A 23,038-nucleotide genomic window follows, 5' to 3' on the forward strand; every position below is an offset into this window, starting at 1 on the left:
AAATGTCCACCTCCACTCCATTTATTATCCTAAATTAGATGCACCTGTTTGAGGTCAGCTATAAGACACCTGTCCACCCCATACAATCAGTAAGAATCCAACTACTAACATGGCCAAGACCAAAGAGCTGTCCAAAGACACTAGAGACAAAATTGTACACCTCCACAAGGCTGGAAAGGGCTACGGGGAAATTGCCAAGCAGCTTGGTGAAAAAAGGTCCACTGTTGGAGCAATCATTAGAAAATGGAAGAAGCTAAACATGACTGTAAATCTCCCTCGGACTGGGGCTCCATGCAAGATCTCACCTCGTGGGGTCTCAATGATCCTAAGAAAGGTGAGAAATCAGCCCAGAACTACACGGGAGGAGCTGGTCAATGACCTGAAAAGAGCTGGGACCACCGTTTCCAAGGTTACTGTTGGTAATACACTAAGACGTCATGGTTTGAAATCATGCATGGCACGGAAGGTTCCCCTGCTTAAACCAGCACATGTCAAGGCCCGTCTTAAGTTTGCCAGTGACCATTTGGATGATCCAGAGGAGTCATGGGAGAAAGTCATGTGGTCAGATGAGACCAAAATAGAACTTTTTGGTCATAATTCCACTGACCGTGTTTGGAGGAAGAAGAATGATGAGTACCATCCCAAGAACACCATCCCTACTGTGAAGCATGGGGGTGGTAGCATCATGCTTTGGGGGTGTTTTTCTGCACATGGGACAGGACGACTGCACTGTATTAAGGAGAGGATGACCGGGGCCATGTATTGCGAGATTTTGGGGAACAACCTCCTTCCCTCAGTTAGAGCATTGAAGATGGGTCGAGGCTGGGTCTTCCAACATGACAATGACCCGAAGCACACAGCCAGGATAACCAAGGAGTGGCTCTGTAAGAAGCATATCAAGGTTCTGGCATGGCCTAGCCAGTCTCCAGACCTAAACCCAATAGAGAATCTTTGGAGGGAGCTCAAACTCCGTGTTTCTCAGCGACAGCCCAGAAACCTGACTGATCTAGAGAAGATCTGTGTGGAGGAATGTGCCAAAATCCCTCTTGCAGTGTGTGCAAACCTGGTGAAAAACTACAGGAAACGTTTGACCTCTGTAATTGCAAACAAAGGCTACTGTACCAAATATTAACATTGATTTTCTCAGGTGTTCAAATACTTATTTGCAGCTGTATCATACAAATAAATAGTTAAAAAATCATACATTGTGATTTCTGGATTTTTTTTTTAGATTATGTCTCTCACAGTGGACATGCACCTACGATGACAATTTCAGACCCCTCCATGATTTCTAAGTGGGAGAACTTGCAAAATAGCAGGGTGTTCAAATACTTATTTTCCTCACTGTAGAGATATATTTCTGCCTGCATGAGCCTTGTAACTTTTCCTTCCATGTCTCCATCTTTCTTAAACATCCTAGTTATGTGAATTTATTACACAATCCTTTATAAAGGGCTGCCCATTTACACAGCTCATTTACTTTCAGCCCAGTTATTTCTGTTCACTTGCTGTCATATGCTTAGTAAAATAATATTTCACCACAAAATTAATTCTGTCATTATTTACTCACCCTCATGTTGTTTGAGACCTGAATAACTTTCTGTATTCTGTCATTTTTAACACAAAATGAGAAACTGTGAAGACTGTGATGATCACTGTTGTCAAAGCAATTCCAATGAATGGATACTGAACCTTTCAAGCTTGAAAAAGGACGCAAAAGCATTGTTAAAATAATTTTATTGAGGTGGTCCATACTACTCATATTCTATATTTAAGTCTATATAAGTCTTTCTGAAGTCATACAACAGCTTTGTATAAGGAACGGACCAATATTTAAGTCGTTATTCACTGATAATCTTGCTCACCAGTAAGGTGTTGACCACTGTGACTGGATCATTGATTCGGTGAGTTGAATTTAAGAACCGAATTGGACCGATTCATTAATGAATTACTCACAATTGTTCCGTAAATCAATCGATTTAATTATAAAGATGCAACTCAAAAAACTATTTGTTCACAAATAAGAGATCACTACTTCTCTCATCAATGTGCTAAGGAGAACTAAGGTGCATCTCTCCTCATTTGTAATCCGAGCTAATGTTATCACTATTACACTGATAAGTCCACATCATATCTGGTATTACTGCTCAGTAAATCGTTTGTTTTCAGCTCCCTGATGTCCAGTCAGGAGGGGTAAAATACATGTATTGTTTTAAAATGCATATAAAATGATAGAACATTTGTCTGAATGCACAACAGTACCAGAAATGGTGATGACTGTGTTGCTGAAACACTGAGAGTAAACATATCGTGGTCTGTCCAGACTCTGGAAGTCTAACATGAGTTAGACATGCACATATCTGCCAAAAGCACCATTTGCCACGGGTAGAGAGTAATTTGTAAAATCAGTTGTGTTACCACTCAGTGTGATGCTATCCATGCACAAAGCCTCTCACAAAGCACTTCAGTGGATACGAGTGCTTGAGTATACTGTATGTTTATTTTTATTGGCAGTATGTTTTTAAATGCAATGCATTTATAAATCTTTTTGTGTGGGTGTTTGAAAAGGCTAAGATCTACAATTCCTACATACTAATTCATATTTTCTTTGCTTGCTCCTCAGGAATGCAGGAGGCTGTTATAATCTGTCTCAATAAGCAAACCAGAGAGACTGCAGATGAGAAGCTGTGTGTTAGTGCACGCCGGCCTCCTCAGCTGCTACAGAGCTGCAACACTGAGCCATGTCCTCCCAGGTGACTCACACTACTCTTTTACATAGTTTTGGATAAAGAAGTGTCTCCATTTCATTCTGCTGATTTAGGAGGCATTCACACTAGCAGTTTAGTCTGAAGGAGTGCTGTTTGTTTGAAAAGTAAGTAAATGCCTGGAGCAGTCACACTCTGATTCAGACTGCAGCAATCATGCCCAGTGTGAAAACCACCTTAGAACTGAATCAGTCCCTTATTGACCAAATGTCAATTATTGCATAGCAATACTTTGTCCAATAAGGCCATGTTGGATCTTCCACAATGAAATCTCACAAACAGCTTCCTGAGATTATTCCTATATACAGTGGCCCCAAAAAGTATTTGGAGACTTAAGCCCCACTTAAAATGTATAAATGCTGTTGCAATAGAAAACACACTTTTCAAGCAAAACATAAAATCACAAAAATAAAATTGGTTTTGCATTAAAAAATAGATATACTGCTCAAAATTAAGACAAAGATCCATGGAAGAAAGAAACATATTTGGACAATTTATGGTTGTCAATTGTTAATGTGATGAACTACACCTGTGATTACTCTGATTGGACACTTGTGTCAACGTGAGTGAATCTGACTTCATAGATCCACAAAAAAATCACCCAAGTTTTTTCTAAGAAAGATTTTGGATAATTTGTTTGCAGATGCCACTTGATTTGATATTTTGTATATAATGCAATGAAAGTCAGTCATTTTAATTGTGGCTTAAGTATCCAAATACTTATGTGGGGCCACTGTAGGTCAAGTACTTCTCTGTTTTCTTGTCAAAACATAATGAAAGTTAACCTAAAACGTCTTTGTTATACTTCTCTCATCATCACCTATGAGGATTAACATGGTTTTAGAGAGGCCACAGTTCCCTCTAAAGTTAATTCTGTGGAAATAAATGAAGATCCCCACCAAGGTCAGGAAATGAAGGCTGTTCACTCCTGCTGTAACAATGTGTTTTGGGGCAGACACTATTCATCCCCATTGCATTAAAAAGTGCTGGGATGTCAGGGCTATTCATTCTTCACACAAGTCTTTCTGCAGGAAGCTCATCTGACTGTCACACACATTCACTGGATCCACCACTCACTACAAATATATATATATTACTTTCAAAAACATGCTCTGGTGAAGCTCAGGCACTTAAACTTTATTCATTATAACTTCATTGTTTACACAATAGCAAGAAATTAACAGGATGCCTACAGGACTAAAGCTAGCCAGAGTAACCTTACATAAGTCTATCAGTTTAATTTGAATTTTGATATTTCGTAACCATTTCTTTAAATGTTGATATTCTTAAGCTGATTTCAGTCATTTTATCTAACGGGATGGAAACAAACTTGCTAATACTGTTAAAAATTACATATTAATGTATTGATGAAATCCATTGCTAATACTGATGTTTGTGCTGTGGTTTTCCCACCAAAATATATGTCACTTCCTGGCAGATATCATTAAGGAACTGACTTTTGTATATTTAAAGGGATATTTAAACAAAGAGTATGTAAAATGTATGTATCAGGGTTCAGGATGGTTAGAAGGGAACTGGCAGAACAGTCAACTTAACTTTAATGACATAATATTCAACTTAAACAAACATAAACACACAGAGACACACACAGTGGCTGCTCGCTCTCTCTCTCTCTCTCTCTCGCTCTCTCGCGCTCTTTCTCTCTATGGCGCCTCTGGATCATATTTATCCCCCTCCTGTCTGATTAGGCAATTCAGCGCCGGGCGTGCGTGCGTCCTCATGGCCTGGCCACGCCCTCCTCCTCATCACTCTCCTCCACTGCCTGAGTCAGGCCAGGGAATCCTCCGGCTTGACGTACTCCCCTCCCTTCCTGAAGGGGTTGCTCTTCCGGCCGTCCTTCTGCCGGCAGGTCTTCTGGAACTCTGGGAGAGACTAGGGGAAGGAGAGGGAAAGAACAAGGGGGAGAGACAGACAGAGAGAGAGACAGAGAGAGATAGAAAGACAAAAACTTGCTCACCGGTCCCCAGACACGCAGTCGCCTGATCCTCAACCACTCCTCCACCCTCTGGCGGACAACAGCTGCTCCTCCCCTGCCGGAAGGCAGCGAGTCCTCCGACCTCTTGCGTATGATAACGGCTTCGCTGCTTCCTGGCGGCTGGCAGAGACTCCTCTGACCTCTAGCGGACGGCCGCGGCTCCTCCGCTTCCCGGCGGATGGCAGCAGAGAGGACTACAGGACAGCGCCTCCTCCTCCGGCACCAATGTAACAGGGTTCAGGATAGGCAAGGAGGAGGTGGGAACCGGCAGAACAGTCAACATATCTTTAATGACATAAATCAACTTAAACAAACAAAAACATACAGAGACAAATACACAGCGGCTGTGTCTTTATCCCCCTCCTGGCTGATTAGGACAATTCAGAATCAACCTTATCAGCTTTATTACTAAGTATGCTTACACATACAAGGAATGTGTCTTGGTGACAGGAGCTTCCAGTGCACAACAATACAAAAAACAATACAAAAACAGCAGCAAGACATGGATAATAAAAAATATCTATGTAATTATACATATACGTACATACACACAGTCACACACCTTCATTCATACATACATACACACACACACACATACGTAGTGCCAATCTAAAACAAATCCATTATATAAAGTACAAAAATACAGTATGTTATGTACAGTGCAAAAAGTTTTGTTTTGTTTTTTTTCAGCGCCGGGTGTGCGTCCTCACGGCCCGGCCACGCCCTCCTCCTTGTCACAAAGTGTTATTGTGGAAATAGAGAAAATAAACAGTATATGTTTACATTTATAGAAAAAAACATGTTTTTCATTGTAGAGTTTGGCAAATTGACAACATATACTCAAACCAAAATTTTAAAGTTTATTTAAAATCAACCTCTATGTACACTTAATTATTGTATTGTAATGCAGAAACACTAACTAATATGATTTCCATCTTTAAAAATGTTGAGTTTAATATTTTATTATTTATATTAAGATATAAATGAGGGGGGATCTGAATATGTACTGTATAGTAGGAATAATCCATAACTTCCTATATGGCCTTTGGTAAATAACCATTTTTCATGGCTTGACATACTGTTTTATGCATTTTACAGTTCTCCTGTGAAAAGATTTATGAGCCATTGAAGTTCCTGGTGTTAAAATATCCAAACCATTTGCAGAATTTGAAGTAATAATTGTGGTGGTTTGCAGCTGGAAAATTTGCACCTCCCTGTATCCCATTGTGCCGTGTGTTCCATGCCTCATGTCATAAATGTAAAAATGCAGCAGCATTCTATCTTTCCACTGGCTGTTTTTCCAAGTGTTTCGTTTGTTTTTAAGCACAACAAACTTTGTGTTCACCCTGTTTCCCTTGGCCACCTATGGACCTCTGCTGGGATGCAATATCCCATCCTATTTTTGGTTCTCTTCCCTTGTAAGGGAATCTACAGTTTTTTCTTCAAATCTGAAATCTCATATCACTGGGGTAGACCCAGACTGACTGCCAAGCGGTGGGGTACTCCAGCTGGGCTTGAACTGACCTGATGGTCCTGAGATTAGACAAACTGGCCAACAGCAGCCTCAGTTGTTGCCATGTTCAGGGTTCAAAAGGTGGCTCTCGTGTCAAAGGCACCATTGAAACAATATCTGAAGTGTTAGAATCATGTGGCTGTGGGATCACATCCAAACAAACTTCATGCTTATGTTCTCATGATGTGGCATTTACACAATATCTTAAACTTCTCAAATAATATTCACATTTATTTTGTGCATTGATAGGTTTATAAGCTTTCATAAATAGCAAATAAAAGTTTATTTAGTTTTAAAAATATATATATATCTTGAGTTTTATTAATTAATTGGAATGGAATGGAGAAGTAAAGCAATGCACTATAGGCAGCTATAGATGGTTAAAAAATGCAAGAAATAAAAGACCAATCAAAATCCAGTATGCAATTAAATGCAATTAAGAGCATCAGTCAGAATTTAGTGCACAAGGATTACAAATATCATTGATTTTGAATGCATAGCATTCTATCAATGTAAGTCAATAGGAGATCTTCAAAATTTACTTCTAAACTTTCCTACAAAGTATGAACTATGAAGATAATGAAAACAAAAAATAGATAGCTCACCTGAGACCTAATTATATGAATCAAAGTTTGAATTTCTACCTTTTGAATGCTGAATTTATAGCTGAAATTTATGGAGAAGAGAGAAGAACAAAAATAAGGGGAATATCAATTCCGCATGCACTATAAATAGAAATTTTTTCCAGTGTCTGAATTTCACCTCTGTCCATGTTTCTCTAGGTGGGAAATGGAGTCTTGGAGCTTCTGTTCGGCCACGTGTGGTGTTGGTCTCCAGACACGTGCTGTAAATTGTGTTTTGAGAGCAGGATCACACAGCAACCACACGGAGAAAGTCAAAGACGAGAACTGTCGGCAGCCCAAGCCCAGCTCAGTCCAGGCCTGCAATCGTTTTGACTGTCCACCCACTTGGGATGTCCAGGAATGGAGTCAGGTGAGACACGATAGGTCATTTTCTCAAAACACTAAACTTGAATCAATTTTGTCAGCAGTTAGGAGTCTTTCCAGGGTTCTTCACAGTATTGTACTCCCTTGTCCTATAAATAAATTAATGTATCAGCCTTATCTACACAGCCTAAGTTTATTTTGTTCTTTCTCTCTCTAATATAAGCCTGTGCCACCTTAAAGGAGCAATAAATCAGTTTTGTTTGTTTCACTGGTCCTTATTTGTTGTTCTAAACAACTGATATGACAGTGATCTTGGACTTTATACTGACACAATATAAGGAGAAAAGAATGGGCGCACATTGGCTTTTACGTTTATTGTCACTATGGCAAATTTTAATGTGAATGAGATTTCAGAAAAGGGCAGTCTTCCGCTCCCTGTTTACAGTACCACCCCACAATATGAGAACCACTGATGTAATGTAAAAAAGAAGGTTCTTTGTTATACACTAACAGTAGGGACTTTCTGAAATGTTCATTTACTAGAACCTAAGAAACTGTATAAGCTAAGTGTAAAGCAAACATTATTATGTGTGCATGCAGTGCTCTCGTAGCTGTGGAGGAGGCAGTCTGAAGAGAGAGGTCATCTGTAAGCAGCGGATGGCAGACGGAAGTGTACTAGAATTACCTGAAACGTTCTGCCCCTCAATGAGTTTACCCTCAATTCAGCCCTGTGGCAAAGTGGACTGTGATCCTCAGTGGGTCTCCACAAACTGGACTCAGGTCAGACACGTGTTCTCACTTAAAACAAGTTTAAAACAGTCACTCTCTCGTGTACGTCTCAAGAATCTGTCTATCTGTTATTACCACTCCATATTTTACCGTCTGCAGCTACAGAAATCCTACTGTTTTATTGTTTGTTATATCTACTCTGTCACACTTAAAAGCTCTTGACAAGTCTGTTGTTGTAAAATTTGTTCTGGCTTTAGGCTGACCTTACAAGTAAGGTTAAGTAACATCAATAAAGCGCTCTTGCCTGTCTAAACATGTCATACATTTCCCTCCATATCACTGGGGGAGACCACAGCTGGATTACACAGTTCTCTGGATTTCTCGATTTTGATTGGTCAATGGCGCCACCTAGAGGTCTGATGTTGCTCAGTAACAATCGCTCATCCACTTACCAGCCATCTTTATTGCTTCTCGGATCACTGTGCCTTCTCTACAATAATTTCAACTCAAATCAATGTGTCATGTGCATTTATTAATTTTTTTGGCAAGTAGTGTTGTAACAACATGCATAATGAGCAGTCAAACGGTCATTAACTACAAAATAAACATCAACAGAACTCCAACGCAAACCGGACATTGATTTCAGCTGTTAAGATATTTATACCTTCTCACATAATTTTTCAATGCAAATCAGTATTTTATGTTAATAAATGTATTTATTTGGTTAGTAGCCGTGTAATAAGCAGGATAATGTACAGTCAGCCAGTTGTTATCACAAAATAAATCCCTTCAGGACTCTTTGTGCTAGGGTGCTGATCACTCTGTCATGGGTTTATTTTGCGATAACAACTGGCTGACTGTACATTATCCCTTACATTCATAATGTTTATGTCTTGTGGCTATACTTTTAAAATGGTGTGTATTTTTTATGTTTATGGACTCACCCCATTCACTTCCATTGTAATTGCCTTATTGTAACTGGGATATTTGCTTTTATTATATAAATGGTGGAAGAGTCAAAATAATTTTGTGGTAATCAACATTGTGCTCTGAATACTTTCGATTGAACTTAACTTTCATTGAACCTGGAACATTACTTTAATAGTAATTAATACAAAATTAAATGAAAGCAATCGAATGTTGTCTTAAATTATTTCTCAATCAATTAAACATTGAAAGACATTTCAATGTTAATATTTTTAGGGCTGTCAATTAATATTTTTTTTTTAATCGTATTAATTACATGGTGTCCCGATTAATTAATCGTGATTAATCACATATACAGATATTTGCTGAGAAAGCCCCTCATATAACAATAACTAAATAATTATTATACATATTAATATCAATGTATAATTGTACATAGTTATCTTTAAATATTAAAAAATTATAGATATACGTATATATAAATATTCAGATAATTAAAATGCTTTACATTCCTGTAGCAGAAGAGTTAATCATTGATAAGACGGGTTTAGAATACAATGTATTGTTTACTACCATATTATTGATCAAAAGTCAATCATTGGCATACAGTTCACAGCAATCTATTACACAAGTGAATTTGTCAATCAGTTGTAGATTTATTATGAGGGCTTGTTTAAGGGCCTGTCAATTTAGACCTACATTAGACGTCTCGGGTGTGTTGCGTCATAAACATAAAATGTTTAGATCAGTGTGTCAAGTTAAATATAGTTTAATACTCAATCTTTAAACACATCTTGAAATCCCTTAGTTCGGATTTGCGCTCCAAGTGTTTTGAACGCAAGAACGTGACGCATGTTTTTGTTGTTCTGCCTACTGAAGTGTTTTCTTCACTGTATAAACTGCGTGTTGCTCATACAGCGAAAATTTCACTTACTGCCCTTTGGAGTAAACAGGTGGTACTGCAAGCTTGCATTTCTCAGGAATCTTCCTTATTATGGTCCGTGGGCATGCGATTAATAGCGTAAATTTTTTTAAAGCGTTATTTTTTGTAAAATTATTTGCACTAAATTAACGCGTTAAATCGACAGCCCTAATTTTTTTACTTGGTTCCAAAGTACAAGTACTTTTGACATCCTTACTATGTATTGTCAATAACCAGGATTCTTTGTTCTTTCTAGTGTTCGGCTACTTGTGGAGAAGGAACCCAGAGGTTGCTAGTGGTGTGTAAGGCTCTGGGAGAAAAAGGACGATACCGAACAATGGTTCCTGATGCTTGTGCCATGGTTCCAAAACCGTTAACTGTCCGATCATGCCACCTTGGAGCTTGTGAGAGTAAGACATAAGAGCCTTGATTTGAAATTGAGAAAACCAACATTTAGATATTCTAGCCCAACTGTAGCCCCTTTTACACCATTGGGCCAGAAGGTTCTCATTGCGAAACCATGCCATACCATGCTTATCCGGGCTAGTTAACAACGTTGTGTGAAATAAACATTGGATCAAGTGCGCTATGGAGGATGATCACATATTTAATTTTTTTAGGACAGCTTTTTCCCCTGGTTTTACTTTGCTTAAGTACAGGAAAGAAATGTCCCATGTCGCAAAACGGAAAGCAAACAGAAAAAGGTTTACCATTATTTGCTGAGGGGTTGTGCAGTTTCCAAGCTAGTCTGGTAAAAGGACATTTATTGGCAAAATAATGTGCGAGTAATATAATGGTATATTATATGAGATTTAATGAGCTATCCACCTCCCTGACGAAAAAGGTGTGTTGCAAAATTATGTTCTACTAGTTAATCATAAAATCATGAAGATACACTGAACATACACTAATTTATATTATTCTAACATTTATTAACTTCTCCCAAATATTAGCAAACTTGGTCAGCTACATGGAAACAGTTGAGTTACCTTTGTGTTAGTAAATTTAAAATTGTGTGTTGGCATATACTAAAACTGCATATACGCCATCACGGTTGAGCTCGGTTAGCTAACCGTGCCTAGAAATATGGCCTGAGAACGGTTTGTAATCATGCCTTGCTGAACTGTGCTCAAGTGGAAATGCTACTGGAACTGTTCCTCAGCGTGCACAAAATTGTCAGCCCAATGGCGGAAAAGCACTTTATGATTAATCCTTTGGAGCCAATTCGATTTTATATATTGCTTATGTTGTCTTTAATGGATCTTTATGTCTGAAATTGTTTAATTGGCAAATGTGTTACAGGCCAAAAAAAAATCTGCATGGGACATACCTTTGGGAAGTCATGTCCTGCATTGTGACATGATAAACTCCATCTTTTTAAACAGCTTTTTGCTAATTCTTGCATGCAGTTTTTATGATCTCACAATTGAAAGACAAATTGGAACATTTGTACTTTTTAAAATTAATTTGTCACACCACAGGCCCATTTAAAATGAATTAGTGAAGGGGAAAAGGTAATTTATTTGTGAAAAACTATTAAGAGAAATGGTAACTAGTAAAAGGACCTAAAATATACACTCTCTTATACATTTATATTTTAACCTAAGATATTTATGTTGTTTAAAGAAAGGTCAATGGCATTTTGTGCATCAACTACCCACATACTTGTGCAGTTAATTTGGTTTTAAGAATAAGTATGAAGTAAAATAGGGAAAGACATGTCCAAAGCTTTGTGGGATTGAGTACTGAAGAAGTCATCTAAGGACACTCTGAAGTGAGAGTGATATAGGAAATGTAATTGTATGATAGCTGTGCCAAATGGGATTTGCTTGAATAGTAGCTGGCTTGAGCTTCCTCCACTCTGTTTCCTTGCCTCTGGGTTTAAGTGAACAATCTTATGGTACATTGTAATATGATGTGTTTATTTAATTTCAGATATTTTCAAGCCAGCCATTTTAAAACGCAAGCCTACCATTCTGGCTCAAAGAAAGGTCTACATTCAGTGGAGAAAAGGCAAGAAGCTACACTTTGTGGTGGGCGGCTATGCCTACTTACTGCCGAGGACATCTGTGGTGCTTCGCTGCCCCACCCGTCATTTCCCCAAAGGTTATGTGCACTGGCTGAAAGATGGTAAACCGCTTGAAATCATGGGCCATGTATCCATTTCTCACATGGGTAACATCAAGATCCTGCAGCTCCGTGCTTCTGATGCTGGGATGTACACTTGTATCGCTGGCCAAGCTCAAGAGAACTTTGTCCTGAAGCTCATCGGCAGCCAGCAGAAGTTGTCTGTTCCAGAAGCAGACTCGTGGAACACGGATGGTATAAAGATCTCACCAAAACTTCACCACATTTCGTCTGCAACTGAGGGCAAGGCCAAAGAGTTTTCGTTGAACCGTTATGATGCTATCATTCAACATTTACTTGACTTGAAGGAATTACCATTTGAGGATTCCAAGGAATTCCTGGATTCTTTTGAGAAGTATAGTTCCAATCTGGAAGAAGACACAGTTTTGGATTCTTTAAGTCCACAGATGCTCATCGCAGATATGCCAAGGCTTGATGAGGTCACTCGTAATCTGTCTGGAGCTTTCCAGGAGAAAACTGAGTTGATCACGCTGCTAGAGGAACTTACAAAGAGCCACGTGGAGAACAATGAATCAGCTCGGCAACCACATGAAAGCCTAGCACACTCCATGCAAGATTCCACTTCCCAGAGAAGCAAACAGAGACAGGCTCCCCATACCAGCAGGCAATGGAGAGAACAGCTCAGAAGCCCAATTATCCTGCAGAAGTTCTCCAGAGACCACATCAGGAACCCTCATGAAATTGTGGACTATGTTGGAGGTCTTATTTTAGTACCAAGACAGACTGTCCAAGTTGAAATCAAATGCCAAGCACGAGGTAACCCAGAACCAATGATCTTATGGACTAAGGATGGAAGGGAGCTAAGAAACAGCAGCAGGTAAGAACGAACTTTCTGCTTTCAGGATCTACAAGCTCTCTAAAGAGCATATAGGAAGTATTGCATACCCTACATCCATGTGCTGCTTTCAGTTGTGTTGTTGTCTGTGTCGTGGCAGAGTAGGCCTAATGCCAGGTGGTTCCCTGCATATTCAAGCTCCAAGCGAGACAGACAGCGGACTCTACATCTGCACTGCCTCTAACCGCCTTGGCTCCACGTCATTGTCCTCTCAAGTGCAAATTACAGGTATAACCTACTCTAGAGTGTCAACACATTTTGTATTTATTTTTCTACTTTTATAATACAACAAAGCTATACAAAGAATTGGGCCTTACAAACACTCCAGTGAGCAAGCCAAAGGAAAAAATGGCATGGAAAAACATGGAAAAAGTAGATGAGGAAGAAACATTGAAAGTAACCATGAGGACTTATTATCTCTGACTAAGTTTAACAGTATATTATACAGTGAAAATTAATAGGATTCGGAACTGAGAATCGGTTCTTAGTCAGAACCGGTTCCAATTAAAAATGAATACTGGAACCTAATGATTTTATGACTTGCACTACCATTCAGCGACACTACAATTTTTCTTCTAAATCAGTCGCGCATTAAGTGTAGTCCGATTCCTGAACAAATTACTCTTATGAGTCATTTGTTTTGAATCTACACCACAAAACATACAGTGTTTCATCCACAAAAGTAGGCTTTCATAAATAATTGGTTATGGAACCATTGAGGAACCTGAATTGTTAAGAGGGATCGAAATCTACTGTAAACAAGAATCATTAGATTCTGTACAATTCCCATTCTTAAATATTATGGTATTTGTTTGAGGAGCCTTTCTATAAAAAAAAGCTTTTTCTGGGTCAGTTCAAACAATTAACACTTAATTTTTCCAAATGTCTATAGTCAATGAATCTATTAATGATGTCATTTGTTGGAGGTCAGCTTGGAGTCTTGTGATTTTGTGTTTAGTATTTGACATTGAGGCCAAAAAAACTAAACAAAAACAAAGCTCTACCATAACAGCATTTACCAACAGTAAGCATACACAAGTGACATTGAGCAAAGAAATTGCCGTTTCCTTTCAGAGGAAAAGTGATGAAAATGATTCAAAGCCACACGTTACAGCCGACAATGTCCTGTTCTCTCTATTCATGTATTCCTCGTATGATAGTGTTTCTGAAGAGGCCTTTCCCTGGCTATTTCTGTCCCACACTTAAGAATCACAGAACATAAAGATTTATTAATGCAAAGTAGCTAGTTGTAATACCTCAATATGAATAGGAGAGCTGTTCTGGCATGTAAAAACTCTATATAAGAAGTGATCATAGCTCCACAATTCACTGTTTTTAAAGAAAAGTAAATGTTTGTGTTGCATGGAAGGAAATGGCAGCATATACAGTATGTTTGCAAAAACACAAAGGAGATTAAGTTATTTTGATTGAACTATTCCGTTAACAATTTTTATTACCCTCTCATTCATCTCAGATTAGCACAAAAGCTCCTAGATCTTTTTACAAATTGAAAAAGATAAAGACTTGTTGTGCCTTGCAGTAATGATATTCTTTTATTATAAATGTTCACATCTTTGTTTAGAGTGATGTCATTATTGATGTGTGTCATAGCAAGCTGTGTGAGCAGTGCGAGTGAGGGGAACAGTTCTGTGTGTTCAAACAAGACCAAGCTGAACTACTTCTGCCATGGACAACAGTGCCCCCACAGGTACAAATGCGGTATTGCAGTATATTATTAGCTTTACAATCAAGAACAGTGCCCTTCCACAAAATAAAAATACTGTAAATGCATACAAGTTCCTGATATTTAAAGTACAATTCACAAAGTTTTTCAGGTGTATTTATTTATTTATTTATTTATTTTTACACAAGTGCAAAGAAACAGAGATGCATGAGTATATTTAAATTCAGTTGGCCATCAAAAATAGGCCTATGGGCATGACTTCACTGCAGAATTTGTATTCTTTCTTATTTGTAGTGGTTTCAATAGGATTTATACAGCAATCCACCAGGTATGGATGCTGCATAGTGAGTGGGTTGCAAAATGAATGGCTACTTAGACTAATGATGAGTTTCCTGTCTAGTCAGTTAAGTCATCATTGCCTACCTGTGGCAGCAGCTAAACGTGTTGTGTTCAGTATGGATGCAGAATCTAACCAGGTAGACAAATCCCTTTTTGTATCCAAGTAATGACCAGTAAATGTCATCTTTCATTCCTCTTCTCTGTGCACAGGTGGCAGGTGTCCACCTGGTCAACCTGCTCTGTGAGCTGTGGAGGAGGAATGCAGAGTCGCAGTGTGACTTGTCAAGGAGATACAGGGGGGTCAGAGGCTTGTGCTGGGAGGAAGCCAGCAGTAACCAGGCACTGTAACCTTCAACCTTGTGTTGGCTGGACAACCACTCCATGGGGACCCGTAAGTATCAGATTAGTGAAACCAGTGATCATTAGTCCACCTTTTTAATCATCCTGAATCAGAAGTACACTTTTCATCCATGAACAAATATGATTTACATGCACATGTTACCAGACACGATCATATTTTTGTATCAAGAAAATTCACGTTGGATCATAATTTATTTTTTCTAGTAAGACCTTTGATATTATGGCAAAAATCCTATTCTTGATAATAATTTTTGTATTGTTTTCATGTAAAATATCAACAATTTCTTAAAACAAGATAAGTTTGATTGATCTTGTTTTAGAAACAACACTGCATAAGATATTTAGGTTTTTAAGAGAATGTATTTTCAACATGTGTCTTACTGTACTGGCAGAGTTTTTATAGTCAAAACAAGTGAAAACATCTACCAGTGCTGAAGAAGTAATCCAAAGTATTTAGAATATGTTACTGATCTTGAGTAATCTAATGGAATAAGTTACAAATTACATTTTCCAGCATGTGTTCTGTAATCTGTAGTGGAATACATTTCAAAAGTAACCCTGCCAACCAGGGCTGGACTCGTAATCTGGCATACCGGGCATTTTCCCGGTGGGCCGACGCACAATTAGGCCGATCAGGGGTGGAATTTCCATCGGGAGAACCGAGCAGGCCAGTGGTTCAGCCGCGAAACGTGCCGAGTGGGCTGCGATAAGCAACAATGAGCCACCACGATATGCAGAAAAGGACAGATTCATTAAGTTTAAAGATGAGCACCTAACGTCACCCCACAACAACTGTCTATACCATGGCAAAAAAACTAAAACGATATAACAACATAATGTCACTGTTAAGGTTTTTGTGTTACGGGTTGAGGTCTATTGTGTCTCTGTCAAACAATTGTACATACTGCCTTGTCTTGCAGACATACCTCTCCTCAGATGCAAAGATTGCAGTCATGTAAATGTAATTGAAATGGTGAAAGTTCTCATGAATTGACAGTTGGCCGAAAAATAAATAGTTGTTCTCTCAACAAGAATTTGAGTGAAGAAAAAATTCACATTGACTAAAAGCAATATTACTAAGGGCAAATATTAGTTGTTGAGAGAACTCAAAAATGTTACTGCATCATGTTGCCATGATTTTTTTAAGTGCGCTCAACCATTTATTTTTTTAATAGTTGCACGTTCATTAAATAAAAACTCCATTATGAGAGCTTCAATTTCTAATTTGAAAATTTAAAGGTGGCTGTGGCTCAGGTGGTAGAGCAGGTCAGTCACTAATCACAGGGTTGGCGGTTAAATTCCCGGCCCACATGACTCCACATGCCGAAGTGTCCTTGGGCAAGACACCAAATCCCAAGTTGCTCCCAATGTCAGGCTAGCACCTTGCATGGCAGCTCTGCCGTCATTGGTGTGTGAATGTGTGTGTGTGTGTTTACTATTTACTCAGCATCAAAAAAAGTATCTTTCATACATTTTTTCACATTAGTGCCAAGGTCATTGTGTTGGACCACACCAAGCCCTTCAGTACAGACATGTGTTCTGTCAAGACAAGAACAGCACTAGAGTGGCACATCGAATATGCAGCAGTCAACCAAGGTAAATCATATATATAAACAACACTGTGTACATGTTCAAACTCAAATTGCAAAAACATTGTAATAATTAGGAGATGAAGTTGTGGCTATAAATATGAGGTTGTCATGGCAAGTCTCAGTCAGGTCGTTGTGTGGTGTTAACAGTACACTGCAAAACAATTATTTTTGTCTTATTTTCAAGTAAACATTTCTATAACATTCTTAAACAAGATACATTTACTTGATATGATGAAACATGATATCAGATGTTATATCTTGTTCCCAGAAAAATCTAACAAAATGTATTGATAAGTATGATAAAAAAAAAAGGGTCAATGGGATTGGAAAATATAAATCAAGATATATTTTCTGAAAACAAGTCATATTATGCTCTGTGTTATATGTCATATTACAAAATGATTATATATTAGTGCACAATTTTGTTTCTCAGGTAAATGTTAAATCAAATCAGTTATCAGATCATTTATTCATCGTTGTCCTTTTCAGGCCTGCATCACAACGCAACTGCACGACTGAAGCGTGTGCTCTGCATTGGCGAGTTGGGCCTTGGACCCAATGTACCGCCACATGTGGACGTCATGGATTCCAGTCCCGTCACGTCACTTGTGCCAACCGGCACAGTGGGAAGCTGACGCGTGAGTTCCACTGTGCTTGGAAACCTCGACCACCCAGCTGGCAACGATGCAACATCCTGTCCTGTGGGAGAGGTGAGTGCATAGTCAAAGGAAAAATGATAATTAGCATGAAAGGGGAGCTCCAGAACGGCAGCCTGGATGATTTTCCTAATTGGTCAGATGCAATGACGCTTAACATCCTGATGTCAACAGTCAAATGATCCTGTAGAAACGGCTGCAGGAATAGCAATGACTAGTCATACTGTAGTAATTGGAAAGGGTATCCAATAAAAAATGAAAGTTCTGTAATTTCCTCACCCTCATGTACATATATGTACGATTTAAAAGATTTACAGGCCTTCCTGCTTGTGCTATTAGACCTCTCCAAATGATCCAGAATGCAGCAGCACGTCTGGTCTTTAATGAACCTAAGAGAGCACATGTTACACCACTCTTTGCCTCTCTCCACTGGCTGCCGGTTCATGCACGTACTAAATTCAAGGCCCTGATGCTGGCATACAAAACAGTCACTGGGTCTGCTCCAGCATACCTAAAAACATTTATGCAGAGCTACGTTCCCACCAGAAGCCTGCGGTCGGCTAAGGAACGTCGCCTTGTCGTACTTAAATCAGAATAGTATACAAACCAGATGATAGTGAAACTTTGTAGTATGGCACTTTTCATACCACTGTCTCCTTAAGATGATTCGCTTATGTTTTCCTCTTTTGTAAGTCGCTTTGGATAAAAGCGTCTGCCAAATGAATAAATGTAAATGTAAATGTACTGCATTTTCCACCAAATGGGTGAGTTACAAAAATGGTGTAGCATGTGCACTATGTTCACTATATCACTATATGTCTATATGTTCACTATAATATAAGTAAGTAAGGGAGGTAAGGGTGAAAATAGATGTGTTCCAAGATTCTTACCAGGATACATTTATGTGCTTGATTGCCACAAATAGGCCTCACAAATCCAATATCATCAAATAAATTAAGGATTTTTCCGAGGTTCTCTAGCATTAAGGGTATATTGTCATAAACTGTATGCAGTCCACAGAATGATTATTGTATTCTGAATTTTGTTTCATTACAGGTGAATGTCAGGACAGCACAAGGTACTGTGAAAAGGTTCGACAACTAGAGCTTTGCCCACTGCCCCAGTTTAAATCACGCTGCTGCCAGTCTTGCAAAGACACCTGAGACTAGATATGGATGGAAGTACAGAGAAGGACAGAGAAATGTTAAGATACAAGGAGGAGATGGCCCTAGCACCCACTACGCAGACCAACACAAGCCCTCAAGGACCAGGGAATGCTGGGTTATGGACACTGGGATTGGTGGATTCTAGAGACAACAGCTCCAATAAGCAGCCCTGTAAAGAAGATCAGTAATAACTGAAAACATAAATATTTTGTTAATAAGACTGACCTTATTTTGACTTCAGTGAAGGTTTCTAAATTTTTAGATTTTTTAAAATGTTTTCTTTTTATGGTCTGCAGATATGTGAGAAATGTGACTTTTGTTAGCGTTCACTGGATGTTTCGGACTCCCGCAATGACACTGTCAAATATAGTAAAGACAGTAAACTGGACTTTTCACATTTTATATACTTAAACCGCACCACTGGGAACAAAATAACCGCCTAATTGGGGAAGACTGTCATTTTAATATCTACCATGCTCTCACTTTTCACAGTTATTTGGAAACCAATTTAAATTACTTTACCTCCAAACCATGTCAGATGAGATCAGCCCCTTTTCCAGATGGTCTTTAAGGCTGGGTATATGTAATGAAGTGCTAAATACATAGCTTTAATGTTGAGAATGTGTCACCTTAGTTTAATTTAAAGACTCTGTGACACAGAGCCAACATCAATAGGTAAAACGTTGCATGGACACTTCATGCAAACTAAATATACTGTAGGTACTTCAGCATATTTCTGGCATTTGTAGTATTTCCTTTATGTAGCACTACATCTATGCAAAGTACTGGTTGGAACTCGAATCCTACAAAAACACTTAAGAGGTTTTTAAGGTTCACAAAGTCCATATCTTATGCTATCTTTTGCACACTCTTAAAGTTAACTGTGGAACAAGACAACATCAATGTAACTGAGAGCATATTCAATGAACCTAATCCTCATGATTAGATAGCTGAAATTCAAAATCAAATGACATTTTGCAGCTTAAACTGACATAGCGTTCCTTTGAAGGCCAATTCAATATTTGCGTAACATACCAGGCCCATTATAGTTGTTATAAAATAATAACAATGAGCTCATTTCATTCTGTTATGATCCCAACAATGTTTACAAACACAATACTTGAGTTTCAAGTGAGGTTGTATATGTTTCAGTGTCTTGCATTATGATATGATTTTTGTTATACATTAACAGACAGTTGTCCCATGCCCCAGTGGTCCTTAGATTTCATTGGACAGAGACATGGGAATCCTGAATGTTTTACACATGTTAAAAATGAGGCTTGATTGTTCTTTTTTCTACCTTCTTAAATGGTTGTTTTCTGTCCTTGGTAATTTGCTGATAAAGATTTAACCACTGTCAGATGTGCATGTTTTTGTAAATACTTTGTTGCTAACCGAAATATCTTCCTTTTCTAGAAAAAATAAAATAAAAGAATTACAAGTAGTTGCAAATATAGGAGAAGAAAATAGATTCTATTCTTCTTTACAGACACCGATTCATCTTACAAAACAAAACAAAAACAAAAAAGGAACATAATGGGAAATGCTTGGGCATGATTAAGTGCTGACACTTACCCAACATACCCTGTAAGTACTAAACAAATCCTATTAAAACATATGATTTGTTTATTTAAGCAATTATTCAAGTCTTGAAAATATGATGGTCTTTTTTTTAACACAAGTAGTGAGCTGTCTTCGTTTAGTATTTATTATTTTGTGTAAGTGCAATTTCTCTGTAAATGAAAACCAGTTTGGATGTAGTTTTTATGAATATTTTGTTTGTTTTTATATTATAAAAAAATCAATGCATGCAGAAGTGTCCCTATCTAAACATGTTCTGGTTGTCATTTTAATAATTGGTCACCTTTTAACTAATAAATTGAATTACGTTCCATACATCTAGTCGGTGCACTGTTCATGTAATCCACTTTTAAGGCTGACAGTCATCCAAATAAATACTGAATGGAAGTACTGCTAAATTACTGCTCATTGTAAATAACTTTATAGAGGTTCCTTTTGTGCTGCAAAATAATAGTCACTGAATTTATGGAGCTCCATTAGTGGATCTAAGTAGAGTCTGACTCCACGCAATCTGATAAACTTTGGATCCTAATAAATGCAGGCCTTCTTTTTCCTTTATTGAAATACATTTCAAACATCCAAGAATGGCATCCATAATAGCCTATTGAAACAGCCAGCCTGAAGTGGAAGCTTATACAACAAAACAATAAATATAGAGGAAAAAAAACTGCAACAACTTTGAGGCTCCGTTATTAAGAAATTATATATTATAATCAAATATTTGTTTGTAAATAATACAAATCCAATAGGTATATAATGGTAGTACTTTATCAATATAAGTATCAATCAATTTTTATTTATAAAGCACATTTAAAAACAACCAAGTTTGACCAAAGTGCTATACAGTATAAAAAGAAAAATAATTGCTATAACAGATATAACTGGAAACAAGGTAAAAACAACTAAAATATTAAAATTGACAATTCACAATGATTATGGGATATTAACAAGGTTACATTTGTTAACAAATAAATGCATTAGGTATCATGAACTAATAATGAGCAATATATTTTTACAGCATTTATTAATCTTTGTTAATGTTAGTTAATAAAAATACAATTGTTCATTGTTAGTTCATAGTGCATTACATAATGTTAACAAATACAACATTTGATCTAAAAAAATGTGTTGGTAAATGTTAAAATAAACATTAACCAAAATTAATAAATGCTTTAAAACTAAGTATTGTACATTGTTGGTTAATGTTAAAGGAATATTCTGGGTTCAATACAAGTTAAGCTAAATCAACATCTCTTGTGGCATAATGTTGACAACCACAAAAATTAATTTTGCTCCTTTTCTTAAAAAACAAAAAAACTATTAGGTTACAAATTGAGGGTTTAAAGGAAGAAATGTGAAGCTTATCATTTTATAAAAGCAATTACATATAATTTTGAAAAACTGAGTATTTTAACGTTCAGAAATTGCCCCCCCCATTCACTTCCATTGTAAGTATGGAGCTAGATAAATGACAAAAATATTTGGATTTTGTAAATTAGACTTTTAGACGTGGCATTTAACAAAATGTAATTTTCCATGGCGTATTTTATAGTTTTCGATTTGTTTTTGATACATTTAAATTTTAGACATTTAGTGAGAGAGCATTCTGAACGAATTTGAATGAATCACGAATCGATTCAGACCGTTTTACATGCCTGTTTGGCCAATTCACTGAAAAGAACCGACTCAAAAGAATTATTCGTTCGCAAATTGGACATTGCTGGTTCTTTTAAACAGCCAACAGAAATATGGGACACACTTCATGACTGATGAAATATTCTGAGAGTAAATGTTTCTCAGGCCAGTCAGAGCAGTCATGGTATGCACAGTGTGTATGTCCGTGCAGCTCCAGGCGCCCTTGGTACATGTCATCTTGTTTGGTTATTCGGGTTTATTCGGGATGCGGGAATACAGAATGTTTATTGCAATAGAATTTCCTCAAACTCAACTCAAATTAGCAGCACAGTCAGCTATAAACCTAAATAGCACAATACATATCTCTTAAAATGATAAAATCTCACATATACCGTAAGTCAAACAAAAATGACTGCCTGTATATGCACTCAGCCTGTGCTGGTTTCCATGTCATCGAGTTAAACTGTTCAAATGACATTGAAATTGTCAAATTATTGTTCTTACAATAAGTCTGCACTCCAGAGCAAAAGGGGGGAAAACACTCTTACTATTTATCAAGCATTGAAACTTTGCTTTGTTAAAAAAGACCTGGAATCATGTTTAATAACAGTCATGAAATGAGATGTGAGATGTGTTTAAGTTATTTTTAACTTCACTCGATGATCCCATGATGGCGTTTTATTGCTATGTTAAATTTAAAAAAAAATTAATAAAAAAATATATATACTATATATACATACATACATACATATTTCTCTCTCTCTCTCTCTCTCTCTCTCTCTCTCTCTCTCTCTATATATATATATATATATAAGATTTCATAAGATTTATTTCGTAATAAATTCATAATATTTTGCGAATAAAGTAAACATTATGAGAATATAGTCATAATATTTTGAGAATAAAGTACGAATTATTAGAATAAAGTCTTAGCATATTGTGTGAATAAAGTAGAAATATTAGAGAAAAAGGCTAAAAGAGTGCCATTATCACAACAATACAATGGACACAGAGCCAGCAGCTTCATTAATGCAAGAGATGGATGTGGAGGACATAAAGTTAAATCATTCTTTAGGACAGGATTTTGCAATAAAGAAATCCTTGGTCTTTTGGCACATCAGCACAGAGTTATTAGTATCAGGACACTGCAGCAGATATTTAGTAAATTTGATTTGTTCAGGAGAAAGAACCAGACAGATTCGAGCAGCTCTGCATTGTAATTGGGTTTTCCTCTAAACAATAC

General features: G+C 37.4%; 1 protein-coding gene across 2 annotated transcripts in view; it reads left to right on the forward strand.

The window, feature by feature from the left end:
* The window catches only part of LOC127650500 (ADAMTS-like protein 1), a 177,226-nt gene extending 156,758 nt beyond the window's left edge, over nucleotides 1-20,468 (forward strand). For both annotated transcript variants that reach the window (XM_052135952.1, XM_052135961.1), the window contains 11 exons: nucleotides 2,624-2,753; nucleotides 7,057-7,267; nucleotides 7,822-8,001; nucleotides 10,056-10,209; nucleotides 11,735-12,764; nucleotides 12,883-13,010; nucleotides 14,394-14,490; nucleotides 15,016-15,196; nucleotides 16,652-16,761; nucleotides 17,247-17,467; nucleotides 18,470-20,468. In XM_052135952.1, coding sequence (XP_051991912.1) covers nucleotides 2,624-2,753; nucleotides 7,057-7,267; nucleotides 7,822-8,001; nucleotides 10,056-10,209; nucleotides 11,735-12,764; nucleotides 12,883-13,010; nucleotides 14,394-14,490; nucleotides 15,016-15,196; nucleotides 16,652-16,761; nucleotides 17,247-17,467; nucleotides 18,470-18,576 — 2,549 coding nt within the window. In that variant the 3' untranslated portion in view covers nucleotides 18,577-20,468. The remainder of the gene's footprint in view (nucleotides 1-2,623; nucleotides 2,754-7,056; nucleotides 7,268-7,821; nucleotides 8,002-10,055; nucleotides 10,210-11,734; nucleotides 12,765-12,882; nucleotides 13,011-14,393; nucleotides 14,491-15,015; nucleotides 15,197-16,651; nucleotides 16,762-17,246; nucleotides 17,468-18,469) is intronic.
* Nucleotides 20,469-23,038: the final 2,570 nt, after the last annotated feature.

This window comes from Xyrauchen texanus, chromosome 1 (assembly GCF_025860055.1).
Source record: "Xyrauchen texanus isolate HMW12.3.18 chromosome 1, RBS_HiC_50CHRs, whole genome shotgun sequence".
NCBI classification, from domain to species: Eukaryota; Metazoa; Chordata; class Actinopteri; order Cypriniformes; family Catostomidae; genus Xyrauchen; species Xyrauchen texanus.